The sequence below is a fragment of the Hakea prostrata genome, chromosome 3, assembly GCF_041222555.1.
Source record: "Hakea prostrata isolate BN-2017 chromosome 3, UWA_Hpros_2, whole genome shotgun sequence".
In the NCBI taxonomy this organism is placed as follows: Eukaryota; Viridiplantae; Streptophyta; class Magnoliopsida; order Proteales; family Proteaceae; genus Hakea; species Hakea prostrata.
The window spans coordinates 29,441,525-29,467,500 of record NC_142602.1 but is presented as its reverse complement, the minus strand read 5'-3'; the positions used below and the strand labels follow the sequence as shown (position 1 = coordinate 29,467,500).

Below are 25,976 nucleotides of genomic sequence, written 5' to 3'. Positions count from 1 at the left end.
AAAAAAGTGATCATTTTAGTGGATTCGCTACGTATTAATGGATAAAGCATGAATGAAAAAGGAGACATGGAAAACGCCTCTTCAGAAAGAGGGCAACAGTGAAGTGCAAATTGTAGCCTTCACCATTTATAGTTTTTTCTTTGCTCTGACATGCTTTACAAAATTAACGCCAAATATGTGTTTGAGTTGTCAAATTAATCTCATCAGAATTATTTATGACCTCAAAACTGTAGTTATAAACATCCTACATCATAAATGACTTCCCCTAACTACGTTTGATCATGTCAACTCACTAGGTCTTTTAGAAGGCTAATAGAGTCAGAAAACCTAGTTTTTCAATTATGACTAATTTTTAATTATTCATTTTTCATGTTTTAAAATAATATTTGATGCACTCCTAATTCTTCTCAAAAATGAGGAAGCTTTTGACATTTTTTTTCAAGAACCAGCTTTTGATATTCTGGAATGGGCAACCAGGAAAGAAGAGGCAATTAAATATTATCTCTTGGGAGAAATTTTGTCAACCTAAAGAAAAGGCGGAATGGGATTCAAGAAGATGGAAAATTATAATTCAGTTTTGTTACTAAAACAAGACTGGAGATTAATCACTCAACCTCAATCATTGTGGGTCAGGGTTTTGAGAGCAAGATACTTCAAAAATTGTTTGTTTTGGATCCCAAAATGGGTAAAAGAAAAGGTTCCTGGATTTGGAATAGTATCTCAAGTACCTTTCACAACTAAGAACTATGGTGAGTTGTCAGGTGGGGAATGGAACTCCACAACAGGGAAATGTTGTCAAACTTACAAGACTTCTCACTTTGGAGAAAGCAGGCCATGGTTGTTGAAGTGTTCAACGACTTGCAAATGCTTGACGAGGGGCTTTCTTCAAACTCTTCTAACCTTGCCCCATTATAAATTTGCCACTCACTTTGACACCAACATGATTTATGGTCATCTCGGCTTCCCCCGAATGGGGAATTTTCGGTTAAATTAGCTCTCCGTGAGATAGTTAATGCTCGTTCTCCACTAGAGGCAGATTAGTTTGCTGTATGGTGGAAGTTTATGTGGAAATTACAAATTCATCCAAAATTTAAAGTCTTTTTCTAGTGTGTTTTGCATGTGCCAAACTTGCTCAATGGATAAATATTCAACCTGAATGTGTATTATGTGGGAAGGGAATTGAAACTATATGGCATATTTTTATCTCTTGCAATTGGGCAAAAATAATTCATGTTGCTAGACCATTAGGCTTGTGGACAGAAAATTAGAATGATACATCTCTTTTAAGCATTGTCAGAACTTCCGTTTTCAAATGGATAAGTCAAAGGCTACCTGGCTATTCTCAATTTTTATAATCACTTGTTATTTCATATGGCAAGAAAGGAACTCTCGAGTATTTACACAAAAAATACATAATCCATTGATGATACTCTCTCAAGTAAATTGATAGATTGTAGCACTACAGCTACAAGAAAATATGAATGAGGCCCCTTATACACAACAAAATGCCACACATGATAATACTATGTTACCTACATGTGTAGACGAGCATATTTGTCAATTTATACCACATTATACTAATATTGTGTTAATGTGTGCATGGATATTTAACAAACGGATGAAAGTTGCAAATATGCTCATCTACATATTGTATTAATCGTCGGAAGTGTTGAGTGGAAAATCGGTGGGAGGAGTTGAGTCTTTGGATTGGGGTTTTAAGAAACGGGCAGATATATATGGTGAATGAGTCTCAACTCTGGGTTTTTCCCACTTGAAATCAATCTTTTCATCTTAGCCTTCTATTCGATATATTACACATGCCACTTCGTGGTAATGCACTATAGTGCGCAGCAAAGGATGTTTAAAAATAACCTCTACTTCCTGATATTTCAAAATGACCAAATTACCTTTTAATTTAGTGTTTTTTTTTATTGTCTTCAGGTTCTAACAATTGCTGATTCCCTGCTACTTGATTAAGATCTCGTGTTGTCCACAGGTCTTAGACCTGATTTTCGTGCCTCCAAGGGTTCTAAAAATCAAACGGGCACAGGAAAGAGGGAATTAGGAAGTGCTGAATCATTTCTTGTGCAACACCTTCGCACTTGTCATATGTTGAAGAAGCCTATATACAGCCATACAGGTTGTAAATTTAGTTATTTAATTCATTCAGAACTATTCGATCACACTAACACTAGGGCAGACCAATATGCAGAGCCAGAAGGGGTGAAGGTGATGGGCAGAGAGAGACCAGCGGATACTTGCACATAGATCTTTAAACCATGAGATGAGAGGATTTTCCTTGTTGCTCTAGCCAATACCTCAGTTACTGACTTGCAGGAACAAATCCAACCCATGAGTTTTGTTCGTTTTGTTCTCCAATGTATATGCTCTTTCCCCATAGAAGAGCAACATAAGTAAATTTAATACCAAAAACACTACCATGAATGTCAAAATTATGATTCATACATCACAATTCCAGTAACATGGAATTAATTTGGGGTTACCCAATTGGAAAATTTCCGTGATCACCGAAAAGCTAAAAGAAAAAGAAAAAGGTAAATCCCTGCAAGATTACACTGGAAGAGCAAATCCTCGGAGATACTTGGAATCCACCCCTGATTCACGGACCAGAGCGACACGTCCAGTTCGTGCAACCTTCAAAAGGGAAGAACATTTGCAATGAGACAGCAGAGGAGACCAAAGGCAGAATCACAAAGCAAAAAATATATGTGGAAATATTAAAAGAAAAATGAACTGGAGTTCCTAAATCTCTTGTCGGTTGTGCATTTTGGGGGCTCAGGAAAGCAATAAGGCCTCAGAACAGCCTCAGTTACCCAGTTAACATAAGAGTTCTTCCAGACCAAAGTCTGGCTTAATAATCTCCAGTTCTGGCCCATGGATAGCTCCAGATTGTCTTGGGTTTGGAATTGCTGGAAAGCCCCAAGACTACTATCAGGACCAAGGCCACCTAAGAAGTCTTGTGGGCGAAATCCAGACCAAAAATTTGGTTTTTATGATTTGTTTTGTCCAAAATGCAACTCTGGGAGGTCAACACAGCATAAAACTGCATTTACTGAATTATAAATGAAATCTGGCAACACGCTTATATTTTAGTCTTGTGTTTCATCTTCAGTTCATTTTGAGGTTACTCGGGGAGAACCAACTCCATTCCACTGCCAACCCCACTCCCCACCCCGAAAAAAAAAGAGAGGGAAATCAGGATCAAAATCTAGTGTAACGTCCTGGATTACAGCCTGCACAAAAGTAGTCAGCACTCAGCAATGCTGATAGACCATGTATGGAAGACAGATTTTCTTTTTCTTTTTTGGTGACATAAGGAAGACAGATTCATAGGCCACATAAACAAAACTATAGCATATAGACCAACTTTCAGAACTGAGACTAGTTCATCAAGCAACAACAGAATGAGACGATACTTGCCAAGACTTAACTCTAGGGCCTAAACCAGCAAGCATATCTATTAGTGGAAAACATCCGTGACAAACTGATATCTAATAATAGACAAAAGTGCAACCAAGATGGACCTGAGAAGCATGGTTAGTTGACTACTAAACCCAAATGGAACAATGATGAACTTGAGTTTCGTTAGAAGACAAACCTCGCAGATACCATACGGTTCCAACAACCTCTGCAGTGCAACCATCTTATCCAAATCTCCAGAAAGCTGTAATGCATAAGGAAAACCTTATAGTCGGTACCAATGACAAAGAGAGAAAAAGCAGGGTTACAAGTTCATTAGCAGCATGACCATATGCTTATTGGACTCTCTAAGAAACTATTGTCTTCAGTCATCAGCTGAATGCGGTCAAGAGTTTTCACATTAAGTGTTGTTGCAACCTTATACAAGTCTGGCCAGAGTCCTGGGAAGAGTGGACTGGGGTTGTTCCTAAATTCTATTTATTAACTTATATTGTTGCACTAAGTTTGGCTATTCATGTATCAATAAAGAGTTAAAAGACAAAATGGTGATCTTTCTGGCCATCTCTATATCTTTCCAAGATCATCTTTGATAAATAGATAGCTAGTGATGGGGACCAACCAAACCTAAAGCCAAAATGGTTCACTGAGATATGAATATTCATTCGCAAATGGGTTTCTATAACTCTCTCCCAGAAGCTTCATGGTCTGATTCATTAGCTTGATGCTAATCCAGTTGAAGCAGCTATGGATATCACCTTTATTTGTTGTAGACTGAGAGAACAATACTTTTCCTCCATTCATTAGTGCCTAACTTGTGCAAACAATTATGTTACACAGATTAGTTAACCAATACACCCGCAATCTCATAAGGTTTTCCATGCTTCTGGTAGGATAGTATCATATTGGCTTGGTGTCTTGCTTGCTTTCATTATTTTGGAGGCTATTTTAACTTCCACCACACTAACATTTGGTACTAATCTGTGATGTGTGTTCTTTATTGAATACGTCAGTGTATAGTATTCATTCACTAATACGGCTTATTAACAGTCGTGTTACACAGATTAGTTAACCAATACACCCGCAATCTCATAAGGTTTTCCATGCTTCTAGTAGGATAATATCATATTGGTTTGGTGTCTTGCTTGCTTTCATTATTTGTGAGGCTATTTTAACTTCCACCACACTAACATTTTGTACAAATCTGTGATGTGTGTTCTTTATTGAATATGTCGGTGTATGGTATTCATTCACTAATATGGCTTATTCCACTAAAAATTCTAAAAAACCACACACACGATCCAATTAAAACAATTGAAATATGCATTGCATGTGAGTAATATGGAAGAAGAATACAAATTTTTTGTATGAGTTGAAACCAGTAATGTGAACAAAATAGGTTGAAACTTTGATCCAAATTGTGAATTTTATATTTTTGAAACACTACAAAAACGATATTTTTGCCCAAACTATTGTTTTTTTCTTTTTCTTTGGGGGGGGGGGAATCATGTAAGGTTTTGTTTTGACATCTGGTGAAACAAAAATATTTGGATACCACTTCAACTAATAGGGATGTTGCAAAATCCAATACAACCTGATAACGGTTTCAAGAATAAAGAGAGAAATATTTATTTACCTGAAGGGTGATTGTATGATCTGACACATCAACAGCTCTGGCTCGGAAAATGCTTGCAATGTCAAGAACATCTCTTCTTGCAGTTGTGTTTACAGCAATTTTAATCAGCATTAGTTCTCGCTCAGCAAATGGCAAGTGAGTAAGATCTTGAACCTGAAACATCAAGTGCGGTTGTCTTCTGAGCATCTGAACACTCTACATAAACTCAATGTGGGTGGTCCAAATAGATGCCGACCCTGACTAAAGATATTTCCGAAAATAAAAACAAGAGGATAATTGCCAATTGGAATCCTTTAATCAGTAGCATCTTCTTTTGTATTTCAAAAAGAAATGAGAAATACCCAGATTGGGGTTCAACAACTGGGTGAACTTCAGGTTAGCCAGTCAACTGAGAAGAACAAATTAATTTTTTTGCTAATCCCACAGTAGCTCCGCAATTTGGTTGGATAGGAATGAACATAGAAAACCATTTTAATATCCCATCGGTAATATTTAACGGGAAGTACCACAGCTTGGTATCTAGTGCAAATATCACAACATGCCAAAAAATCATGACCAGTGGAGTGAAATACGAAAGTCGAGTACTCCTGACCTCATGAATGTCAACAAGCTTATACAGTTGTTGAACCAATTTTCCAATTGACTCATCAGTTCCAGGTACAACAGTTGTAATCCGAGAAGTTCCTTCCTTTTCTGCAGTACCAACAGCAAGACTCTGAAGCAAGAAGTGAAGACACTCAGAAACATAAGGATGCCATGAACAGGAAGGAAGAAAGGCACTAAAAGGTACCCACTAAAATTATACAGACCTGAATGTTATACCCTCTCCGAGCAAAAACTCCTGTAACAAGGTTTAAAACCCCAGGACAGTCGTTTACAAGCATAGACAAGGTGTGTGAACGAAGCCCACTAGACTGCAAGCAGCAAAATCAAGTATAAGAATAACTGGCAAAAAGTTAACTACCAGGGAAACAACCAATTGAGCAAAGAGTTGATCAAACAGCATCCACTTTATTAGGACCTGAAGAAATTACAAAAGCCCAATGAAATACAACTAGCACAGAAGATTAAATCAGAGGGGTAACCAAGATAATAGAAAAGAACACCTCATTTCCTCAAATAGTAGTTACTCTACATGAAAAAGAGAAAAGAATCCCCCTTAAGGATACATGAAATTTCTTACATCTTCATCATCAAGAACACCCCAATGAGCATCCAGAACCTGATTCACTGTGAAGCTGCCCTCGTAAGGTTCCACGGGATAGACATCACCCTTCATGTAACAAAGGAAAAATTAGCATATAAATAAATCTTCATAGTTGACATGAAGAAGATAAAGCTAATAAAAGGATAAACAATACCATAGCGTATATTCAACAAGGTATGGTTGGAGATTGTTAACAAATAGTGGATGACCCTTGTGTACTGTGGGGTGCACATGGGCCATGTACATGCTCATTACTACCTTTTTCTTCTTCTTCTTCTTCTTTTATTAATATTTTTTTCCCATTCTCTCTATCTTCAGTTTGTTCCTTTTTCTATTTTTCTTGTTGGTTGGATGTCAAGCAAGTCTAGGTTACAATAACAATATTTGTTTATTTTTCAGTATCTGTAATCAGATATGAAGATATGAACATCTTTCTAATCTGGAAACTTTGACTTATATAATACACTACAAGAGGTGTGAAACTCTCCTTTTCCTCCTGCTCCGCCACTTCATCCACTTCATTCTTCTCCGCTATGCTGCTCTCTAAGTGGCCTCTATCGACATGGTATCAGAACATTGAAGAGATCCTTCTCAACCCAGAACTGAGACTTCAGTGACTGCCAGTTTCAGAGTCTTCTACAACAACTCCCTGCTTCTTTACCTGCCGCAGCAACCAGCTGCTGTTGCTGCTACATGAATTAGATCTAACTAAGTTCTACATGAAGGTTTAATCTTCAAAGTCTGACTCATTCCTCCAAGGCTCCAACTACCTAACATTACTGTTCTGGTTGGATTCCCACCCCCCCCCCCCCAAAAAAAAAAAAGATTACAGGCTGTCTTGGTTCCACCTATTCAATGATGCTGCTCTTTTGAGGATAGATTCCACATTCCAGAACAGAGACTGAATTCAAATTTTGTAGGATTCTCATGGTTTGACCATCTCCAACTGGCATAATAGCATGTTGCTGGCAAGGTGTTCTTTTTTCCTGGTTGTGCTTTCTACTGATGCATGATCTTCAGGTGATATCATTTTATCTCTGATTATGAACCTCTGTCAGATTCTTCTTTTCTTTATTAGTACAGCTCTTGTGTGCCACTTCTTGCTGGTTATACTGCACTTATGATTCAAGAATTTATTCCTCTGTTCTTGGGAGTTGACCTTAGGTTGTTGCATGCTCTTTGTGAAAATTTTCTGCCACTTCAACTATGCCTAATCCTAAACCTCCAGCTGATTTGCTTAACGTCCAGATTTCCACTGTTGATGATTACATCTTATCATGGCCAAGACATGGTGGATAAACTTGGCAATGTGCAGTTCAGTTGTTGACAATATAGGTTTTATTCATTTCTCTTTGTTGCAATATATATATATTTAATATATTTATTTATTTATTTATTTGTTTATTTATTTTTATTTTGTTGAGGTGGCGGGGGATAAAAAAATTCATTAACCAAAAGAAGAGAGGGGGGGCGGCAGGGGGAAAATTACAACAAGAGAGCGAAGACCCCTTCTGAAACCAGCAAAGCAAAGAGAAAGAAACTACGCACAAAATCAATGACTTTAGCTAGCTTTTCATATTGTTCTTCTTCTTCTTTCTAGAAGACTTGAGCTTGACAATGTATCTTCATCCAAGTTATAGCATCCTTTATTCGAATGAATGTTTCACCAGTTGCTACTAAGTGGAGAGGGGGTGTAACTATTGGAAGAACCCCCCCCCCTCCAGCCTGCCTGCAGTCAATGACACCCGCGTGCACCAGAATAGGATCATATTATGTGACAGAGCCTCAGTTAAAGAGGAGAAGCAGATGGGGAGCAGAATAGGAACCTGGGAAATAAGGGGATGGGTTGGATTGGTAGGGAGAGCCGAGACAACGAAGGGGTTGGAGTGGGAGGTGGAATGAGCCTAAATAAAGGGGGAATGGGCTGGGAAGCAGGGTTCGAAGAGGTGAGAGAGACAGGCCAAGAGGCCAGGGAGGGCAAGAGGGGTGGAACCACGACAGACGCAGAATGAGAGGGAGGAGAGAGTCAACGGGAGGGAGGAGTGTATAGGGTTTATGTAAAGGGAAAAAACAAGAAATGCAGGAGGTGGCTGAGTAGCTGGAAGGGGAAGGAAAAGGCTTGGCGGTAGGGAAAGCAATAGGGGGCGATCGAGGATAGGGGTAGAAGAGACGACAGAAAAGGGCACTGGGAGAATCGCAGGAATGGTAGAACGGTCAATAAACAAGGGCTCAACTACAGGAAGCAGGTCAGCTAAAGGAATAGCAGGTGTAGACAGGGGGCCAGCCATGACACGGTGGCAGATTCACGAGAGCGGTAAGGTCTACAGGGCAAGAAGCGGCAGATCCACAGGGTAGGGACTCTAGTTGGCGGATCCTCAGAAGAAACAACAGTATCCAAGGTAGTTTCGAAAGCGGTAGACAGCAGGAGAATGAAGTTGTTCTAACTCATGGCAGCAACCGGTGATTTTGCAGGCCAGCTACAATGACTTTTACGGTTTCTTTGGAAGTGGCAAACTGTCATTTTTCTCCTAACGGGTTCTCTGGGACCATCATCAGGCGAGGGTCGGATTGACAGTAACCAGGGGGGTGGTGGTGCCGGGGATGCTTGAACCAGTCATCTTTGAGAAAGTATGATGATTGAATAATTTGCATACGTTGCACTATGGAGGTTTTCAGTTAAACATCAAGGCCTGGGTGAAGATGAAGCCAGATTCTTCAATGACCAAGACAGACGAAGGCAAGGGAGCATCTGCATGAATTTCTACACATATGTGGGCATAGGAAAATCTATCTTGTTTCAGGGTCGTGGCATCAGAATATAGAGGGTTCTGTAATGTTGAACCAACTAAGCTCAGGCCTTCAAAGCAGTGGTAACAGAGAGGCAAACCAGGGAGGGAGACCTAGGGTGGAAGCAAGGAACCGTCTTTCTAGTTAAGTTGCAAGTGACGGTGCCATTGTCGGAAGAAGAGGGTCGCCTTTGAGGACCTTATGTTTGTCGTCATCATCAAAGAAATCGAAGATGATGAAGCAGTCATCCAACAGGAAGATATGCAGTGTGCCGGCATCCCCCATTGCTTTGATAGTAAAGATTGCACAACGGGAAGAGCGGACGAGAACCCAGAAAGTGTCCCACAAGGCAACAGATCCAACAGGAAGCTTCAATATCAAGTATACTGGTGGCAGGGCAGAAGAAGGTTGTCTACCAGCCATCCACCAAGGGACATGGAGTCTGGCGGAGAGGAAGACCAGCATGGGGGAAGGGAGGAGAGGAGAATATAGATGACTAAGGGGCGACAGGCGCAGAGGATGTTATGTAGGACCCACGGCCAACCCAGGAAGACCCAAGGAAGGCCTAGGGTGGCTGCCCAACACCTTTGGCTCTGCCAGCAGCCTAAGAAGTTTTCAACCAGCATGAAGGGTATTTTGGTAATTTGGGCAGTCCTAAGCAAGCCCAGTTAAGTTTAGTTGCAGTCAGAGTTTTGTTTGGAGTCCAAATATGTTTCTATTTTAATATTTGAGTCAGCCTATGACAAGTAAGCATCCTAGTCTAGTTAGAAGTTCTATCTAAAACAGAATTCCTTTAGTCATTATCCTAATTTCGGAGCCTAGTCCTACTCTTATTTGTAATTCGAGTCGGTCTATGCTGAAATAAGTGAGAGTCCTTACCGGAATAGGAGTCCCAATTAAAGCAGAAGTCCATTGTTTTGGTTTCAAGGTTAAGTCCAAGAACAAGTCCTTCAATGTAGGCTATAAATACAGCCTTACACATATAACCAAGAGGATACCTTTTTTACAGTCTGATTAGTTCCTGTCACACCGGCAATGGAGTATCTTTTTGGGACCAGTTGAAGCCTGCACTTCTGCTTGTTTCAACCAGCTGATGGAACCACATATCAGGGGTTTATCTACTACTCACAGGGACTTTTCGATGCAAAGACATATTACAGCCAGCTATTTTTTTCCAATGATTTCTTGGCATCCATTCTTTTATTAAGGTAATATTCGTTATCGTTTCCTTCGCCAATTGAATGCAAAGCCTTGAAGCTTTCCAAACATTTGCACAAATGATATCTAATGGCTGTTGTTATTCCAATCAAAGACTCCTTTGACAGCTGTCTCATGTGAACTCATTAAGAGAGTATTCATATATTTTTAAATTAATGATCAAGTATGGGTGCCTCCATCTGATACTTGTCACACTATTTTCATTTATTTAAATTTATCTTTTCCAATGATTCAAAAGTTTCAGTCAAACGATAAAATTTTGCAAACTATTTTGTTTTCAACCCAATTAGAAATGAAATGTATATCAAAATTGCGGTGTTTATATGGATCTAAATTTGCCAAATGGACCATCACTGAAATACTTACGTTTCAACAAACTGAAACACAGTCAAAATCCAAATTTTTAAACCTTGTTCTTATTCACAAAAGAGGGGGGAAGAACTGGACACTGTTGGTAGGAATATGAAGTTATAAACAGTTTACCTACCCCTGAGGATACATCAGAGTCTTGACTAAGTGTTCTATTAGTGGCCCCAACAAAAGCATCTGCCTGCATTGAACTTTCAAGGTCTGGGTAGGAAGCTGCAGAAAATCTCCAAAAGGGAGCACTTTCCCCTATCTTTTCCCGTCTCAAAGCAATCTGTAATAAGCAAAAGATTAAGAGTCTATTACATGGAAACTGATTAATTGCAAACTTTTTTAAAATAACTTAAATATCTATCTGCAATAAATACTGAATGGGAGGCAGATTATCACGTCAATGACTTAGATGCAAACCTTTCCAGTTCTTGCAATTTCTCTAACTCCGAACTTGCTAAAGTTTTTCAAAACAGCAACCATCTTTCCAGGATCCCCAGTTACCTGAATCAGTGACATCAAAAGTGACCAATGAGTATAGGATGTTAAAAGCAGAAGAAAACAAAAGGAGACATAGATTTATGGACGAGTAAATATTAATTACTTCTAGAAGAAAAGAACATTATCATCAGATCAACAAAGGAAAACTAAAATAACGACCAACCTTTTTCGAAATCTAATCCCACCAAGGTTTGAAACCTTGGTTTAAACACAAATACTTCGGGAAAGAAGCAAAATCTGCTTCAGGTGATGGTTTCGAAGGCAATTTTGGTGGTCAAACAGCCATATTTGGTCTGAAACTTCAGGGAAAAGAATCATAGAACCTTTAGAGTGTTAAAAATTCACACCCAAAATGGTGGTTCGATTTCCATAGTTGTCATGGAGCCTAGATAAGCCAAGGAGTTAGATAAGATCAAAAGGAAAGTCAAAACCAACAAGGCGGGAATGGCATCGAAGGCACCTGCCAAAGACCAAGGAGCCCAAGTTGGTTACAACCAAAACCAGATTTTTGTGGGAAGCATACACTTACAGTAAAATATAGAGATACAGAGATCAAACTAAGATAGCAATATCAAAGAGAGCTTGAATCAATTTAGTTTATTTAACTTGTTTCCATCTTGACCCAATTTTTCCCAAAAAAAAAAAACCTTCGCAAGTTCTCAAACCATGGGTAGTGCAAGCTGCACCATGCTATATATGTTCTCAGATATAGCCTACTCTACCCATAATTCAGTATTAGAACTTTCAAAATCCAATCTGCTAGAAAACAAGCATTAAATAATCAAAACAGCAGCTGAACTTGAACAAAGAAAAGAGAAGAAGAAGAAGAAGAAGAAGAAGAGAAGAGAGATGAAGAACCAGTAGAAGAGGCCTGTGATTCTTGGCTAAAGAGTCTAGAATCGCAGAGTCCTTTCATTTATAGCTTCTAATGAATTTAATACAACTTGAAAGACAAGAAATTGTCCTCTAGAAAAAGGAAACAAAAAATTACAGCTTTAGTAACTTCCTAACTCCTAAAATAGAAAGTTCTGAAAATAGAAACTACCACCAAAATAGAAACTATGATTTCTAAAAACTCCCAAAACTTATGTAGCAAGACTTCTATAATAGAAAGTAGAATAACATCAATAGCACGATACTATTCATGTGAACAGTACCGTGAACAGTAAAAAACATATTTTATTGTTCACATGAACAGTACCGTGAACAGTAAAAATAAAATTTACTGTTCACGTGAACAATACCGTGAACAGTAAAATAGCCCAAAGTACATATACTTCAACACTCCCCCTCAAGCTGGAGTGTACACAGAAAACTTCAGTTTGCAAAATAAGAATAAACTTGAAAAGTAGCACCAATCTTGAATCGTGTAGTAATAGCAAACGTCGATAAACACTGAGAAAACTTCACCCATGAGATAATCGACACCAACTTTAAAAAAAAAAAAAAAAAAAAATTCTTCATGTCGTAAGAACCATATCGACGATGTTGAAGACGAACAAAGTCCATAAAAATAGCAGGATCAAAGACACTATCCACATAATGCCGGTAGTAGCGAGAAACATCCACACTAAATCTTCAAATTGTAACTCCAAAGTCCATATAAATGCTTCGTAAGAAGGCAAGTAGTAGGTAAGAAGAAGGCACTATTCACATAATGCCGGTAGTAGGGAGAAATATCCACGCTAAATCTTCAAAATTGCAACTCCAATGTCCATATAAATGTTTCGTAAGAAGGCAAGTAATAGGAAAAGTATGGGTAGGTAAAAGTCAATATTGATTACTGTGGACCAAGTAGGTAGGTAAAAAACAGTATAGGTAACTAAGGACCAAGTATGTAAGGTAGTATGGGTTACTACGGACCAAGTAGGTAGGTAAAAGACAATATGGGTTACTGCGGACTAAGTAGGTAAGGTAAAGACAGTATGAGTTACTGCGGACCAAGTAGGTAAGGTAAAAGACAGTATAGGTTACTGTGGACCAAGTAGGTAAGGTAAAAGACAGTATGAGTTATTGTAGACCAAGTAGGTAAGGTAAAATACAATATTGGTTATTGTGGACCAAGTACGTAAGGTAGTATGGGTGATTACGGACCAAGTAGTTAGGTAAAGGACAATATAGGTAAAGGTAGGTAATGATATTGTTGTAGAATGCCATAAGATGAGGACAAAGATCTTCACAAATAATATCCATCAACACATCTTGAGTAGATATAGAATAAGGTACCATTCTCCCCCTCGCGTGTAGCATTACACGTGGACAATTAATGATGACCAGTTATAAGCATCTTAAAGTATGAGTACAAAAGAAACCCAAAAGCAAAAGTAGCAGCCACAGAGTAGTGTATTATTCAATAATAAATCTGATCAAGCAGCAGTAAATCGTTTCACAGGACAAAGTCTTGATCACTAGGGGGTTAAAAAAATTCTGGACCACCACTAACCCTTAAATAGGTCAGGAGCAAATTAGATCAGGAGAGAATTACTAAACTAGTTGGAATCTCAGAATTGCAGTAGTCGTAGCAACAATCCACTCAGAAGAAGTGCAATAACAGTAGTTGCAGTAGTAGATAAATCAATTCTCGGACCATAGCAACAAACTTCAGCTAGATTTGAAACTCTAACAGATCTCGATATGAAGGAAAAGTAGTCCTCTAGGCCTTCATAGAAGTATTAGATAAAAAGAAGGCTAAACTTGAATCTGAAATAAAAAACGGAAGTAGTAGTAAAGCAAGATGGTCGCAGCAGAATTTTTCAGAACAAAGAAAATCAATGAAACAGGGGTACTAGTATATGCCTTGCAGCAGCACTTATAGCACAAACAATGGAAGACAACACTTAGGTCTTGCAATCCAAATTATGGGCATATCTTCGCAAGAATCAAGAGGAATCCCATGACATCAGTATAGCGCAGATTGAACTTCAGATTTGCACAAAAAAATAGGGTGGTAGTAGCCTCAGTTGAATCGAATAGGTAGACATATCCCCAGAAAGCTTGGGCCTTTTGTAGTATTAATACATAGATACTTGGTGCTTCAAAAGTCAAAGAAGGACAGCCATTCACAATTACTGCAGCGAAGGTTGGGGCTGCCCTAGATAAGAAAAAGGAAAAAAGAAGGGAAAAAAATTGGGCGGCCAAGAGAGAGAAAACGGTCCCTAGGTTGATTAAACATGCTCTGATGCCATGTTAGAAAACAAGCATGAAATAATCAAAACAGCAGTTGAACTTGAACAAAGAAAAGAGAGGCCTGTGATTCTTGTATAAAGAGTCTAGAATCACAAAGCCCTTTTATTTATAGCTTCTAATGAATCTAATACAACTTGAAAGACAAGTAATTGTCCTCTAGAAAAAGGAAACAAAAAATTACAGCTTTAGTATACTTCCTAGCTCCTATAATAGAAAGTTCTGAAAATAGAAACTACCACCAAAATAGAAACTATATTTTCTACAAACTCTCAAAACTTATGTAGCAAGACTTCTATAATAGAAAGTAGAATAACATCGATAGCACAATACTGTTCATGTGAACAGTACCGTGAACAGTAAAATAGCCCAAAGTGCATATACTTCAACACAATAGAACTATGAAATGCATTAGGAAGGAAGAAAAACTACTTCATATTACAGAATGTCAAAAATGTTAAGTAAACGTACATGTAGACAAACAACACTAAAATACACCTATAGAAGTGTTCCTCCAACTCTATGTCACAATCATATAGTGTTCCAAGAAGCTTTGAAACGTTTGGAGGAAATTTTATACCTCTAAATCTGACTCAAATCTTGCTCAATTGTGGCAAATCATCACTTTAGAGCCATTGCAGGAGTCCCCAATATTTTGTTCCACCAAGAAAGCCAAAGATTTCTTCCCTCTAACAGGCAAAATCACTTGAAACCCATTAAATGGATCAAAATGTTGTATTTTGTTCAAATTGTGCTTTTGTATGCATTATTTTGTACCAAAACCAAGTCAAAACCAAAATGTTTTGTGAAATCTTGGTGGTTTAGAGTGAGATTTTGAATCGTTGCCAACAAGCTGAACTAATAATTTGACACAATATTTAAGATTTCACCATGAACTGGCTCAAAACAGAAATACCATTGAAATGGAACAAAAATATGGTGGGAAAAAAAAATAGGACCCATTGATTCACGTTTAGTTCCACTTCAACAAGGGTTGAAACCACAAAATTTAGTACAGAAAATTCTACAATGATTCTACAAGCTATAATTACTCTAGAACTGAACCCAACACCCCCCCCCCAATAAAAAAGGAAACGATTAGAACTATCATATTTTCTGAATAGTAAGAATCAATGAAGTCAAGTTTCTCGATCTTGCGGTTCAGAAGTGACATGGGATAAGAATGTTTAAGAAGTCAGTTCCCAAAACTGGCTTCAACCAGCCAGAAACTGAGATTTCCCAAGTTTTAACCATATCATGGTACTTCGTCAAGGCCAACTCAAAACCTTGGAGTCAAGGTAGATTATTTTACTTTTTTTTGGGCCCTGACCCTTGCTGTGATACCTATTTTTCTGGCAGTTTCAACCCAAACCTAGCATTAGCTTCACAAAGCGAACTCCTGAACAACACATGATTTTGACCCAAGTTTGATAGCGTCAATTTGACTATGTAGGATTGAATGGAAAGTGTTGTGAGCTGAGGATATCAGACAACTGTGTTTTACTCCCAGCTCCTAATGGTTTACGATGAGTAATTGAGACAATTTGGAGAAGGAAAGGGAATCACAAGTCTGAGAAGGAAGTGAAAAAACAAAAGACACTCATACTAGGAATCCTATGATATATTCCCACTAGAACTAGGAATTACAAAAGGAAAAAACAAAGGGAAGAGTCGCTCTTGAGGGCTGGCACCAAAGAAGGGAACTCCTGATCTGATGACACTCCCCTCAAGTTGAAACATAGATATCACACATGCCCGACTTGGTCAAAAAGAATAAATGCACGTCCACCGGTGAAGACATTGGCTATTTGATCTTCAGACTTCACAAATGGCATACATACTATACTGCTTTCCAATTTTTCTTTGATGAAATGCATGTCAATCTCCACACGGTAATGGATTATGGCAATGCTCATAACTGCTTTGTCACAATAGAGAATCATAAGAAGTGAAAATAGCACACCAAGGTCTTCAACAAAGGTCTAAATAAAAGGCCAAAAAGGTCATATTACTTCTTTGAAGGATAACATGGCTATTTGAAAATATTTTTGTAAGACATTTTTTAAAACTTAGCGGTCAATAGTTAATGGGCTGTACTATTTGGTAACTTGGACACTGTCAAGGGGGTGCAGGCGATATGCAGTTTCTCGGAGTGGCACACGTAATAAGGTTGAAGTCCAAAAGATGCATGTGAGAAACACAAAATGGTATTGTTGTCCTTTCTATTTAACAAATAACACAGCCTTAAGGCCATAAACCCCTAAACATTAATGGAGTTTTTCAGGGGGGGATGCATGTGAACGGCTGTTCTTCGAGGGGGTGCATGTACAAAACACACAAACACACAAACACACACACAAAAATATGCAAGATCAAAAAGCTACCCTGGAACAAAATTCATCAAAAACATCCGAGACAAGAAAAATTAAGAGACAGAAAAGAGCAAACAATGGAACAGTGGATATTGCATATTATAGGCATTAAAGTGACAAGCCACCATTTCATACACCAGAGCAGGAACAAGAGTTTGATCCAATCACCTCGACAGTCACCGAATGTTCTGAAATATCAACAATTTTCGCTCTGAAGATGTCCACCAACCACATTATCTGAAAATCAAAACCAATAAAAATAGTTGGCAATGATCCAGCAGAGAGGAGGAGAAGAGTTATAGGGAAACGAAGTCCAGTTTTCTAACATCTTATTTCTACAGAATACATATTACTCATTATATTTCAGTCTGAAGAAACATTACAAGTGGAAATTTGAACGTTATCAGACTAGTCGAAAAACCACATCAATTTGTGAAAACCTAAACCTCAAGTACCATTAAATGAAGTCTTGGAATTCCATGGTTTGGCAACACAATTTCAGAGGCCAATGCAGTGGTCCATAAAACTGAGTTGGACCCAGATCTCGCTTGCCTCAAGGAGGTGCACTTTTTTCTTGATATCAAAAATCCAGGTTCGGGTGAAGCATAAAAGTACACTAAAGTATCAGATATCTTACCAAGATATGTTAACTTGCAGGATATCTTCACTTGGAATCCCCCCCCCCCCCCCCAAAAAAAAAAAAAAAAAGAGGAGATATTACTAGATCTCAGCGAGTTCGCATAGTATGTTAAATATTGCCAGATAAATACTGCCAGATTTCTGTGGTTTCACTCTAGAACAGAATGGAACCTTGATAATAAAAGCCTCAGATGAAATTAGGAAAATGAAAATTAAGAAATACAAAGGAACAAAAATATAGTTCGAACAAATTGACACTTTATTTCCTATTTTCTCAGTTATGCAAAACTAAATTGGTTTGGTTGGATTGCGTTCGGTTGGACAAAGATAGGGATGAGTTTTTTTATAGATCCTTGGGTCATATGGTTCAGGTCTGGTTCACTAAAGAACCCAGAAATCCTGGTTTTTTAATTTAACTAGTTATTGGGTCTATTTAGAAATCGCAGTCACAGAGTCACAGCCACAGCTGGTAAGTACATCCATTAGAGTTTGACTTGAAGTGCTTGAGTCTAAGGATGACTCATCCAAAAGCATCCTGCAGCTTATTTAGTTGGAATAACTGCTAGGTACACCATCTCCTGAAACAACATGAACCAAGTAATCCAGTTTGGACTCACCACTAAAATTTGCCAGGACAGCAAGGTGAAAGTAGTCCAGAGATTACTCAAATGCCCTTCGAAGGTCCTGCTGCACACCAAAATATCATCAAGAAACTCTAATATAAATTTCCGTAAATGATCCGAAATGCCTCATTCATAAGGGCCTGAAGGTTTCCGGAGCATTGGAGTGCCCAAATGGCATTACCAAGAACTCATACTGCCCATTATGAGTGCGAAAACCTGTCTTCTCTACATCTTCAGCAGCCATCCTAATCGGATGATATCCCAATTTCAAATCCAACTTGCTAAACACCTGTGCTCCCCCCAATTCGTCTAATAACTCATCGATTGCTGGTGGAAAATTTGTCTGGTATTGTCAACTGGTTTAGTGCCCGATAGTCCACACAAAACCACCACCCACCATCTTTTTTCCGAATCAGCCGCACTGGACTAGAAAAGGACTAACGCTTGGCTGAATCAAACCAGCTGCCAACATCTCACCCACTTATCATTCCAACTCATTATTCTGAGCATGGGGATAACGATTGGGTCTAGTATTGGACGGATGGCTTCCCTCTACCAGGCGAATCCTGTGGTCATGAGCTCTCTCATAGGGGGTAGCCCTGTTGGTTCTTGAAACAAGCCCTCAAACTCAGCCAGCAAATCTTATACTTCCCTGTTCCCCCCCCCCCCCCAAGATTTTTCACCAAGTGCACCTTCTGTTTCCATAAGTTTCAGGCAGTAGCCTTCCCCACCTGCTTGCACACTCTTCCATAACCCCTTCAAGGTAGCCTCAAGCCTGAGCAGAGCGGGTCTCCACTCAGCATCACCTGCTTGCCATCCCACCAAAATTTCTCGGTTTGAAGTTTCCAATTGCTGCTAATTTCTCCCAGGGAAGACAACCATTCCACTTCCAGAATGATGTCCACATTTCTGAGGTTGAAAGGGAGTAGAGCCTAACACATAGGCGACGGAACATTGCAACAAACAGCATGTCTTACCACACTTTTACTGCGCCCAATGTTACCTGAAAATTTTTCCTTGTGTGGTTAGTCCTAACGCTCCTACCAGCTCCTATGATATGGAATGACCCACTACCACACTGGTACCGTCACCCAATGTTACCTGGATTTTTTTTTTTCCTTGCGTGGTTAGCCCTAACGCTCCTACCAGCTCCTGTGATGTGAAATTATGGGTCATTCCACACTTTTACCATTGCCCTATGTTACCTGAAAATTTATTCCTTGTGTGGTTAGCCCTAACGCTCCTGCCATCTCTTCTGGCAACTATGCTTTGATCATTCCCTTGTCCATCCCTCTTATTTCCGGCATCTATGTATTGTCTTCCTCCTCTTGTAATAGCAGCACCTTCAACTGTTTAAAACAACATTGATGAGACTTGGAATAGGGAGCATCACAGTGGAAACAAAGTCCCTTGTCCCTTTTTGCCTTAAAATCCTCCGGAGACAACCATTTAGACCTCTGATTTCCACCACCAGAGGTAGTTATACCTTGAGAAGACATTGCTGTTGATGCCATTGTTGGTGTCATTTGATTTTTATTGAGCCAGTCCAGTGGGGTTTGTGATTGAGGTATTGGTTGTCGCAAATACTCAGTTGGCCCTTGACCCAACCAGACTGGTTGAACTGGGGCCCTCCTATGTTTAATACCATGGGTTTTGGTATAATGGGTCGTTGCCAACTTCTGAAGGCCCAGTTCCTCGCCGCTATGGATTGGGTCAGATCCATTACCAAGGCTAGCGTCTCAGGCTAAAACATTTTCACTTCGGCCTGAATCTCATCACTTGACCCCAAAAGAAATGCCCCTCGAAGCCAATCTTCATCTCGAGTGCCGACCGGTGCAACCAAGGTCTTAAATTTCTCTTTGCAAGTTGCGACAGTGCCGGTTTGTTTCAAGTTAATCAACGCTTCCTAAGGACTCTTCGACTGCAGCGATCCAAACCTCTGATTCATGACTTCCTTCAAATCTTTCCATGAAGGAATTGGGGCCAACAACTCTTGGAACCTCAACCATCCCAACGCAGCTTCATTGAAGCATAGGGTTGCTGCTCTGACCATCACGTCTCCATCAAGTGCATATAATTGGAAATACCTCTCGGCTTTGGCAATTCATCCCAATGGATCTTCTCCTGTGAAGATCTTCATCTCTAAATGACTTGACAAAAATTCCCGCCACTTCTCCAAATCTCCAATTTGTCGAAACTCTTCGTAGTGATTTAGCCATCCACTAATTCCAACCAGAGGATCATTATCTCCTAAAGCTCTCCCCACTGAGTTTACTAGCGATTGGGAGTCCACATCGATGGTTTTTCCACGTTGCAGGTATGTAAAGCATCTCATTACAAAATTCTAAATTGGTTTGTCCCTCTTTCTCCATGCTCTAAGTTAGGATGCTCATCTAACCATGTAAGTCTCACACCATTGCTTCTAGATCTTCAACTCTTCCTTCCATCCTACTCTTGACCATTCCTTGAGATCGATCAAAGCTCTAATACCACCTTGTTAAGACCCTGTTTAACAACAAACCAAGCACCACATAGAACAACACACCAATAGAAGATCGAAGCTCAAATTAGGAAAATTACCTGTTGCCTTCGATTTCATTAGCTCTCCCTAAATTAGCAGCATCAGAAACCTCCATTCTTCCCTTCTTTTCTCATATCCCCAGAGCAAAGCTCTCTCTACCTTTACTCACCCAATCCTTGTGTTTTTCCCTCATCCATCCAATTCTGATTACAAGCCCCCAAAAACCTAACTTCCATGTAGGTCATATTGTTGCTCCTTTCCACGTAGGCCTAGCTATTCATCCCTCTGCATGTTCATGGGTAGTTTGGGGGTGATCCCTTTGTTTGATTCATGTGTACACCTTTGACACTAAGGGCTTATCAGTTTGCACATCATTTCTTCACGATATATTATTGTGTTTGCGCATTAGATATTCCCCTCATTGAGCTTTGGTGAGCTCACTCTTGTGTTTATGTATGCTACATAGATCTTACTGTAGTTGAAGATGTCAATCATGTTATGCTGAGTTTGCGCCTAGGCACCTCTCGGCACATGCATCGGCTAGTGGGGATTGGAGTCCCACTCCTTTTGATCATGGACGTGAATATATATGCGATGCTTGCACCTACAATAGGCCTATGTAAATCACATGCAAAATCTGGAGATATAGTAAATATTGGTAAAGTGACATCACTACGACTTATAAGTTACGTTTGGTCCATGCATAAAGAGCGATTGTGACATCAAAGTTTGTTTTATTTCCTTTTTGTTGTCTGTGTCACTTGTTTGAGGATGGCATCTGGTATATCTTTTTGTGATGTGCCCCAACATTTGAGGTTGCGTATATATGTTTCACACATGATATAAATGAAATAACATAAGTTGCTCCTTTTCACCCTTGATGATTTGTTATCATTATTGGTCTAACCCCAATAGTTTGTTTTGGTTGGTTCTTGTATTTAACGGGAGCATACAGCAATTTGGTCCTAGTTTTGATTGGGACCAGACCAATAAATATTCCAAGAGTTGCATACCAATTAGCAAAATTAGGGTGTGACAGAAATGTTGTCATCATTTCTTTCGGGGTTTTCTTATGATACTAACTCCTGTCATGCCCCCATTTACTAAGGTCTGGTGGGGGTATGACACCTACTAGGAGATACAGCAATTAATTCCTTCATTCTTATATTGAAAACAACCGTGACCAATGTCATAATGCAATAGTGAAAACGTTTATTCGAAAATAAAGGGCAAGTAGAAAAATCTAATAATCTGATGGCAACTATCACTGTCTAAGTATAATTACCCCAGAGTTACATTCCTCCATTGCTCAAACTGCATACCCTTTGAACTGAACATTTCTACCGTCTTACACAAAATCTTAAGGATATAAACATAACCTTCAAACCCAAAAAGGAACATAAGCTTTCAAACATGTTCATGGGCTGGCTACATCCTTGTCCTTGTCCTACGTCCGTCTATCTATACATGGTAAGGGGGAATGAGCTATACTAGCCTAGTGAATTTTACAACACAACCACGCTACGAACAAAAACATAACATGTATATACATCCATGGTGGGAGATCTCGCGAGATATCTCGTTTTTTCACCTTGGCGAGACGAGATGGAGGTCTAGATCTGCGAGTTGGGATATCTCGCTCGAGATCTCGCCATATCTCGCTATATCTTGCCATATCTTGCCTTGGATCTCGCTGGAACTCTCAATTTTTGCCTTTTTTTTATGGATTTTGGTTGGATTTTCACTTGCAACTACTCATAGCACATCTACAACAAGGAAGATCAATCATTCTCTACTTGTCTTATGAATTTATGATTTAATGACTTATATAGAACTTCTAATGGTTGTATAATTATTTTATTCTTGAAAATTGAGATTGTGATACTCATATGGATGGAATTTTGATAACATTTAAGTTAGATGATGCATTTTATATACTTACTTTTCATTTATATGCTTTAAAGGTTCTATATTACATGTTATATAACATTGCATTCCCTAATCCTACTACATTTCGGTTTCACACTATGGGTAGACTTAGAAATCATATATATGGTTAAGGCCACCAACGTGTTCAAAAGACCTTAAATAAGCTAAATACCGAGTTTGAACCCAATTGGGACCCTAAAACCCACCGAGATGGGCCACTGAGTTGACGCCAAAAAATTGTATATCTCGACCGAGATCTCACCGAGATGGTCGAGATCTCTCTTTTTCAAGGTAGCGAGATCTCTCTCGAGAGCGAGATCTTCTACCATGTATACATCATCATAATGAAACATACAATTTCTTCTCAAAATATAAGTTAACATATATGTCAAAATAAAATATTCAGTCTCTACAAAAAAACACTTGTTATGGAAAATATTCACAAGATATCTCTTTTCAAATCCTTTCAAAAAAATTCATCTCTGTTTCTCTACCTATTATAGAGAAATTGAAAAATCACTTAGAAATACTGAGTCATCATATAATTTATGAAATATCTCATCATGCATTACGATCATACATGAAAAAACGTATGATACTCACATCATACACTACAATCATAAATAACCATCAGCTGTGCTATAATCATTACATGTCTTTCCAATCCAGATATCCTTTCTTTGAAATCAAATGGTTTCCTGTTACTTCAAAGTATATTCCCTATCCTTGTAGGTGTTTACAATACCTTTACAATCCAGCAACCAAGGTAAAAAATTCGATCGAAATGAACATTTCGACCTTGGAAAAGGTCGAAATGAACATTTCGACCTTGGAAAAGGTCGAAATGAACATTTCGACCTTGGAAAAGGTCGAAATTTTGACCGAAACTGGATACTTTTTTCCTGATTCTTGAAAACTCAATTTCGAGCCTCAAATGCACTCAAATTGATTTGGATTTTTGCATACTAGCTATTTCAAACATAATAAACACTATAATAACTACTAGTTTACTAAAAAACTACTGAAAATGTAACATCCAACATTCCAAGTATATAGTACATGATCAGAGAAGAAGCTGTATTGTTATTACTTACAAGTTACAACTTACAAGTTACAACTTGCTTACAAGTCTATTCTATTCAAGCCTCAAGGTCTCCCTCTTCCGTCTGCACCCCATACAAATGACAATATAACTCCCATGATGTTTGCCCCCGCCCCATATAGTTTTGGACATAGTCAAAAACTGCACCTCTGTATGTGGCCTCATCCACATGCATAAGATTCCCTAACGGTGGGAAGTTGTGAATCTCCAAAGGAACTGGTGGTGGTGGGCCTTGTGGCTGTGGAATAGTGTGGAAGATCTGCTCAACAAATGAAAGACCACCCTGCCCCTGGCTCTCAGGACTAGGAGAAGGATAAGGATAGCGATAAGGTCGCGATGGCTGACTCCGATAATCGATAGTGGGAGGGACATCATAAGCTCCATAGGCCGCTCCATAACCATAAGGCTCTAGTCGAGGCTGACTGGCCTGACCCTGAATCTGATAGCCAGGAGGGACACCATATGGTCCATAACCATAAGGACCATAACCATAAGTCGACTCGGTAGAACCAATACTCTCCACAGCAGTATCATATGAGGACTCTGCAGGCCTATGCCATCCGGATCCTCTAGAGGTGGAGGAGTCTCTAGCATCATCAATGCTCATCGATCTCATAGATCCCACCAAGCTCTCGGCATCGGATGGACGGTAGGACCCATATGATGGCGTGTCCTCTGTGCTCCAGCCATGCTGTCTCCCCTTCCCCTTCCTCGAATATGTAGAGGAAACATTTTTGCCTCGAGATGCAGCTCCAGTATGGTCTGAATCCTGTGTCGCGTGGGTGAACTGACTCTCTCCTGTGAATCTCGGTGGTCGTCCTCCCCCCCCTTGACTCTCACGTCCAGCAGGTGGTGGTGGTGGTGGTCTCTCCCTAGGATCAGCTGAATCCTGATCACGAGGTCCCACACCCTCCTCATCCCCTCCATCATCACCATCACCGTCATCATCACCACCATCATCGTCATCGCCGGAGGCCTGAGTCACCTCATTCTCAGTGTCGGACCAGAAAATCAAATCCTCACTCTGGGTGGATGCACTAGGGTGTGGCACGAAGGGACGGGCGGGCTCTGCATGTGGCCTCCCCCTCCTGGGCCATGAAGTCCCCCACATCAGCCCCCATCTCCTCTGCAATCTGACTATTGGGAAGACCTCCATCCTCATCCAGCAATCCATCTCCACTATCCCTGATCCAGTCAACTACTGGGTTATCATCATCATCCATCTCAAATATGTCGGCCAACTCGATATTGGTGCTCTCTCTGTCCATCCCCTGTCTAATATGATCCTCTCTCAGTCTCATATTATAGTGTAGGTAGACAAGGTCCTCTAGACGCTTCACACCCAATCGGTTGCGCCTCTTTGAGTGAATGAGGCTGAAGGTGCTCCAATTTCGCTCACAACCAGTGGCAGAACATGTTTGGGAGAGCACTTTGCTTGCAATCCTACTCAAGTTGTGTGAATCACGTCCAAATTGCAACCACCACTCAGCTGCAACAAACATAGACTCCAAGTCATTTTAATACTTAAATAACTAAATTAAAGATAGAATCATAGAATATAATAATTAAATGTATAATGTATAATGAAATAAATGAATGAACTTGCTGCGTAGGGGCGGTTTCCCGTCCCGATACAGCCATAAGACACGACCGAAGCTCCCAGTGGCATCCCTAAAAGCCTTTATCTAATATATAAAGAGAAAAAACAATAACTAGTTAGTACTTAGTAGTTACTAGTTACTACTTACTAGGTTAATGACTTAGTATAAAACTACGAATTGTGAATATCAAATGATTCTAATCACTATCTCACCTCCATAAGGATGATTTGCTTGTTTAGTTGTATCCGGTTCGAACTTCTCCACTACGGTTTGGACAGCATCCATCAAATCTTGCCTCATCCCAATATTGTCCTTGTAATGGTACTTGGGATTTAAATAGTATCTTTGTGTAAGAAAAAGTATGTCATAAAAGGGAATAGTTAATGCTTAAGCCTTAATAGTGTGATAACATAATGAAAATTAAATTAAATACTAGACTTAAGTACTTAACAACTTAACAACTCACCAGCCTTATGCAGTGGATGCTGCAACATAGACTCCCATCTACTGTTGATGATTTGAAGGACTTTCTTGTTGCCGCGTGGGTAGACACGAGCAACTTGCTGCTTCATCCTATCTACTGCAGCAAATATGTGTGCTAGAGTAGGTTTTCTTTCTTTGATCTACCATCCTCAACACATTCACCACAGGCTCAAGCATCTTCACTACTATCCTCACATTGTGCCGAAACTCTCATCAAGGATAGTCAATCGAGCTCTCCTTCCTCCCACCGATGAAGAACCCTCCCAGTTAAACCACTCCTCTGATGCAAACATACTCCTAAGGCCAGTCTTCCTACTCTCAAAGCTCTGCAGTGCTATCCAATTAGTAGCAAATCTGGTTATGCCTGGCCTCACTAACT

At 39.5% G+C, this 25,976-nt stretch overlaps 1 protein-coding gene across 1 annotated transcript in view; it reads right to left on the bottom strand.

Moving 5' to 3' along the window:
• Positions 1 to 2,524: 2,524 nt before the first annotated feature.
• The window catches only part of LOC149022023 (acetolactate synthase small subunit 1, chloroplastic-like), a 46,690-nt gene continuing 23,238 nt past the window's right edge, over positions 2,525 to 25,976 (bottom strand). The window contains exons 4-12 of the mRNA XM_089150221.1: positions 16,868 to 16,936; positions 11,064 to 11,147; positions 10,774 to 10,926; positions 6,258 to 6,347; positions 5,884 to 5,988; positions 5,667 to 5,789; positions 5,075 to 5,227; positions 3,620 to 3,685; positions 2,525 to 2,655 (exon numbers count right to left, since the gene is read on the bottom strand). Of these exons, the coding sequence (XP_089006347.1) occupies positions 2,572 to 2,655; positions 3,620 to 3,685; positions 5,075 to 5,227; positions 5,667 to 5,789; positions 5,884 to 5,988; positions 6,258 to 6,347; positions 10,774 to 10,926; positions 11,064 to 11,147; positions 16,868 to 16,936 (927 nt within the window). The 3' untranslated portion in view covers positions 2,525 to 2,571. The remainder of the gene's footprint in view (positions 2,656 to 3,619; positions 3,686 to 5,074; positions 5,228 to 5,666; positions 5,790 to 5,883; positions 5,989 to 6,257; positions 6,348 to 10,773; positions 10,927 to 11,063; positions 11,148 to 16,867; positions 16,937 to 25,976) is intronic.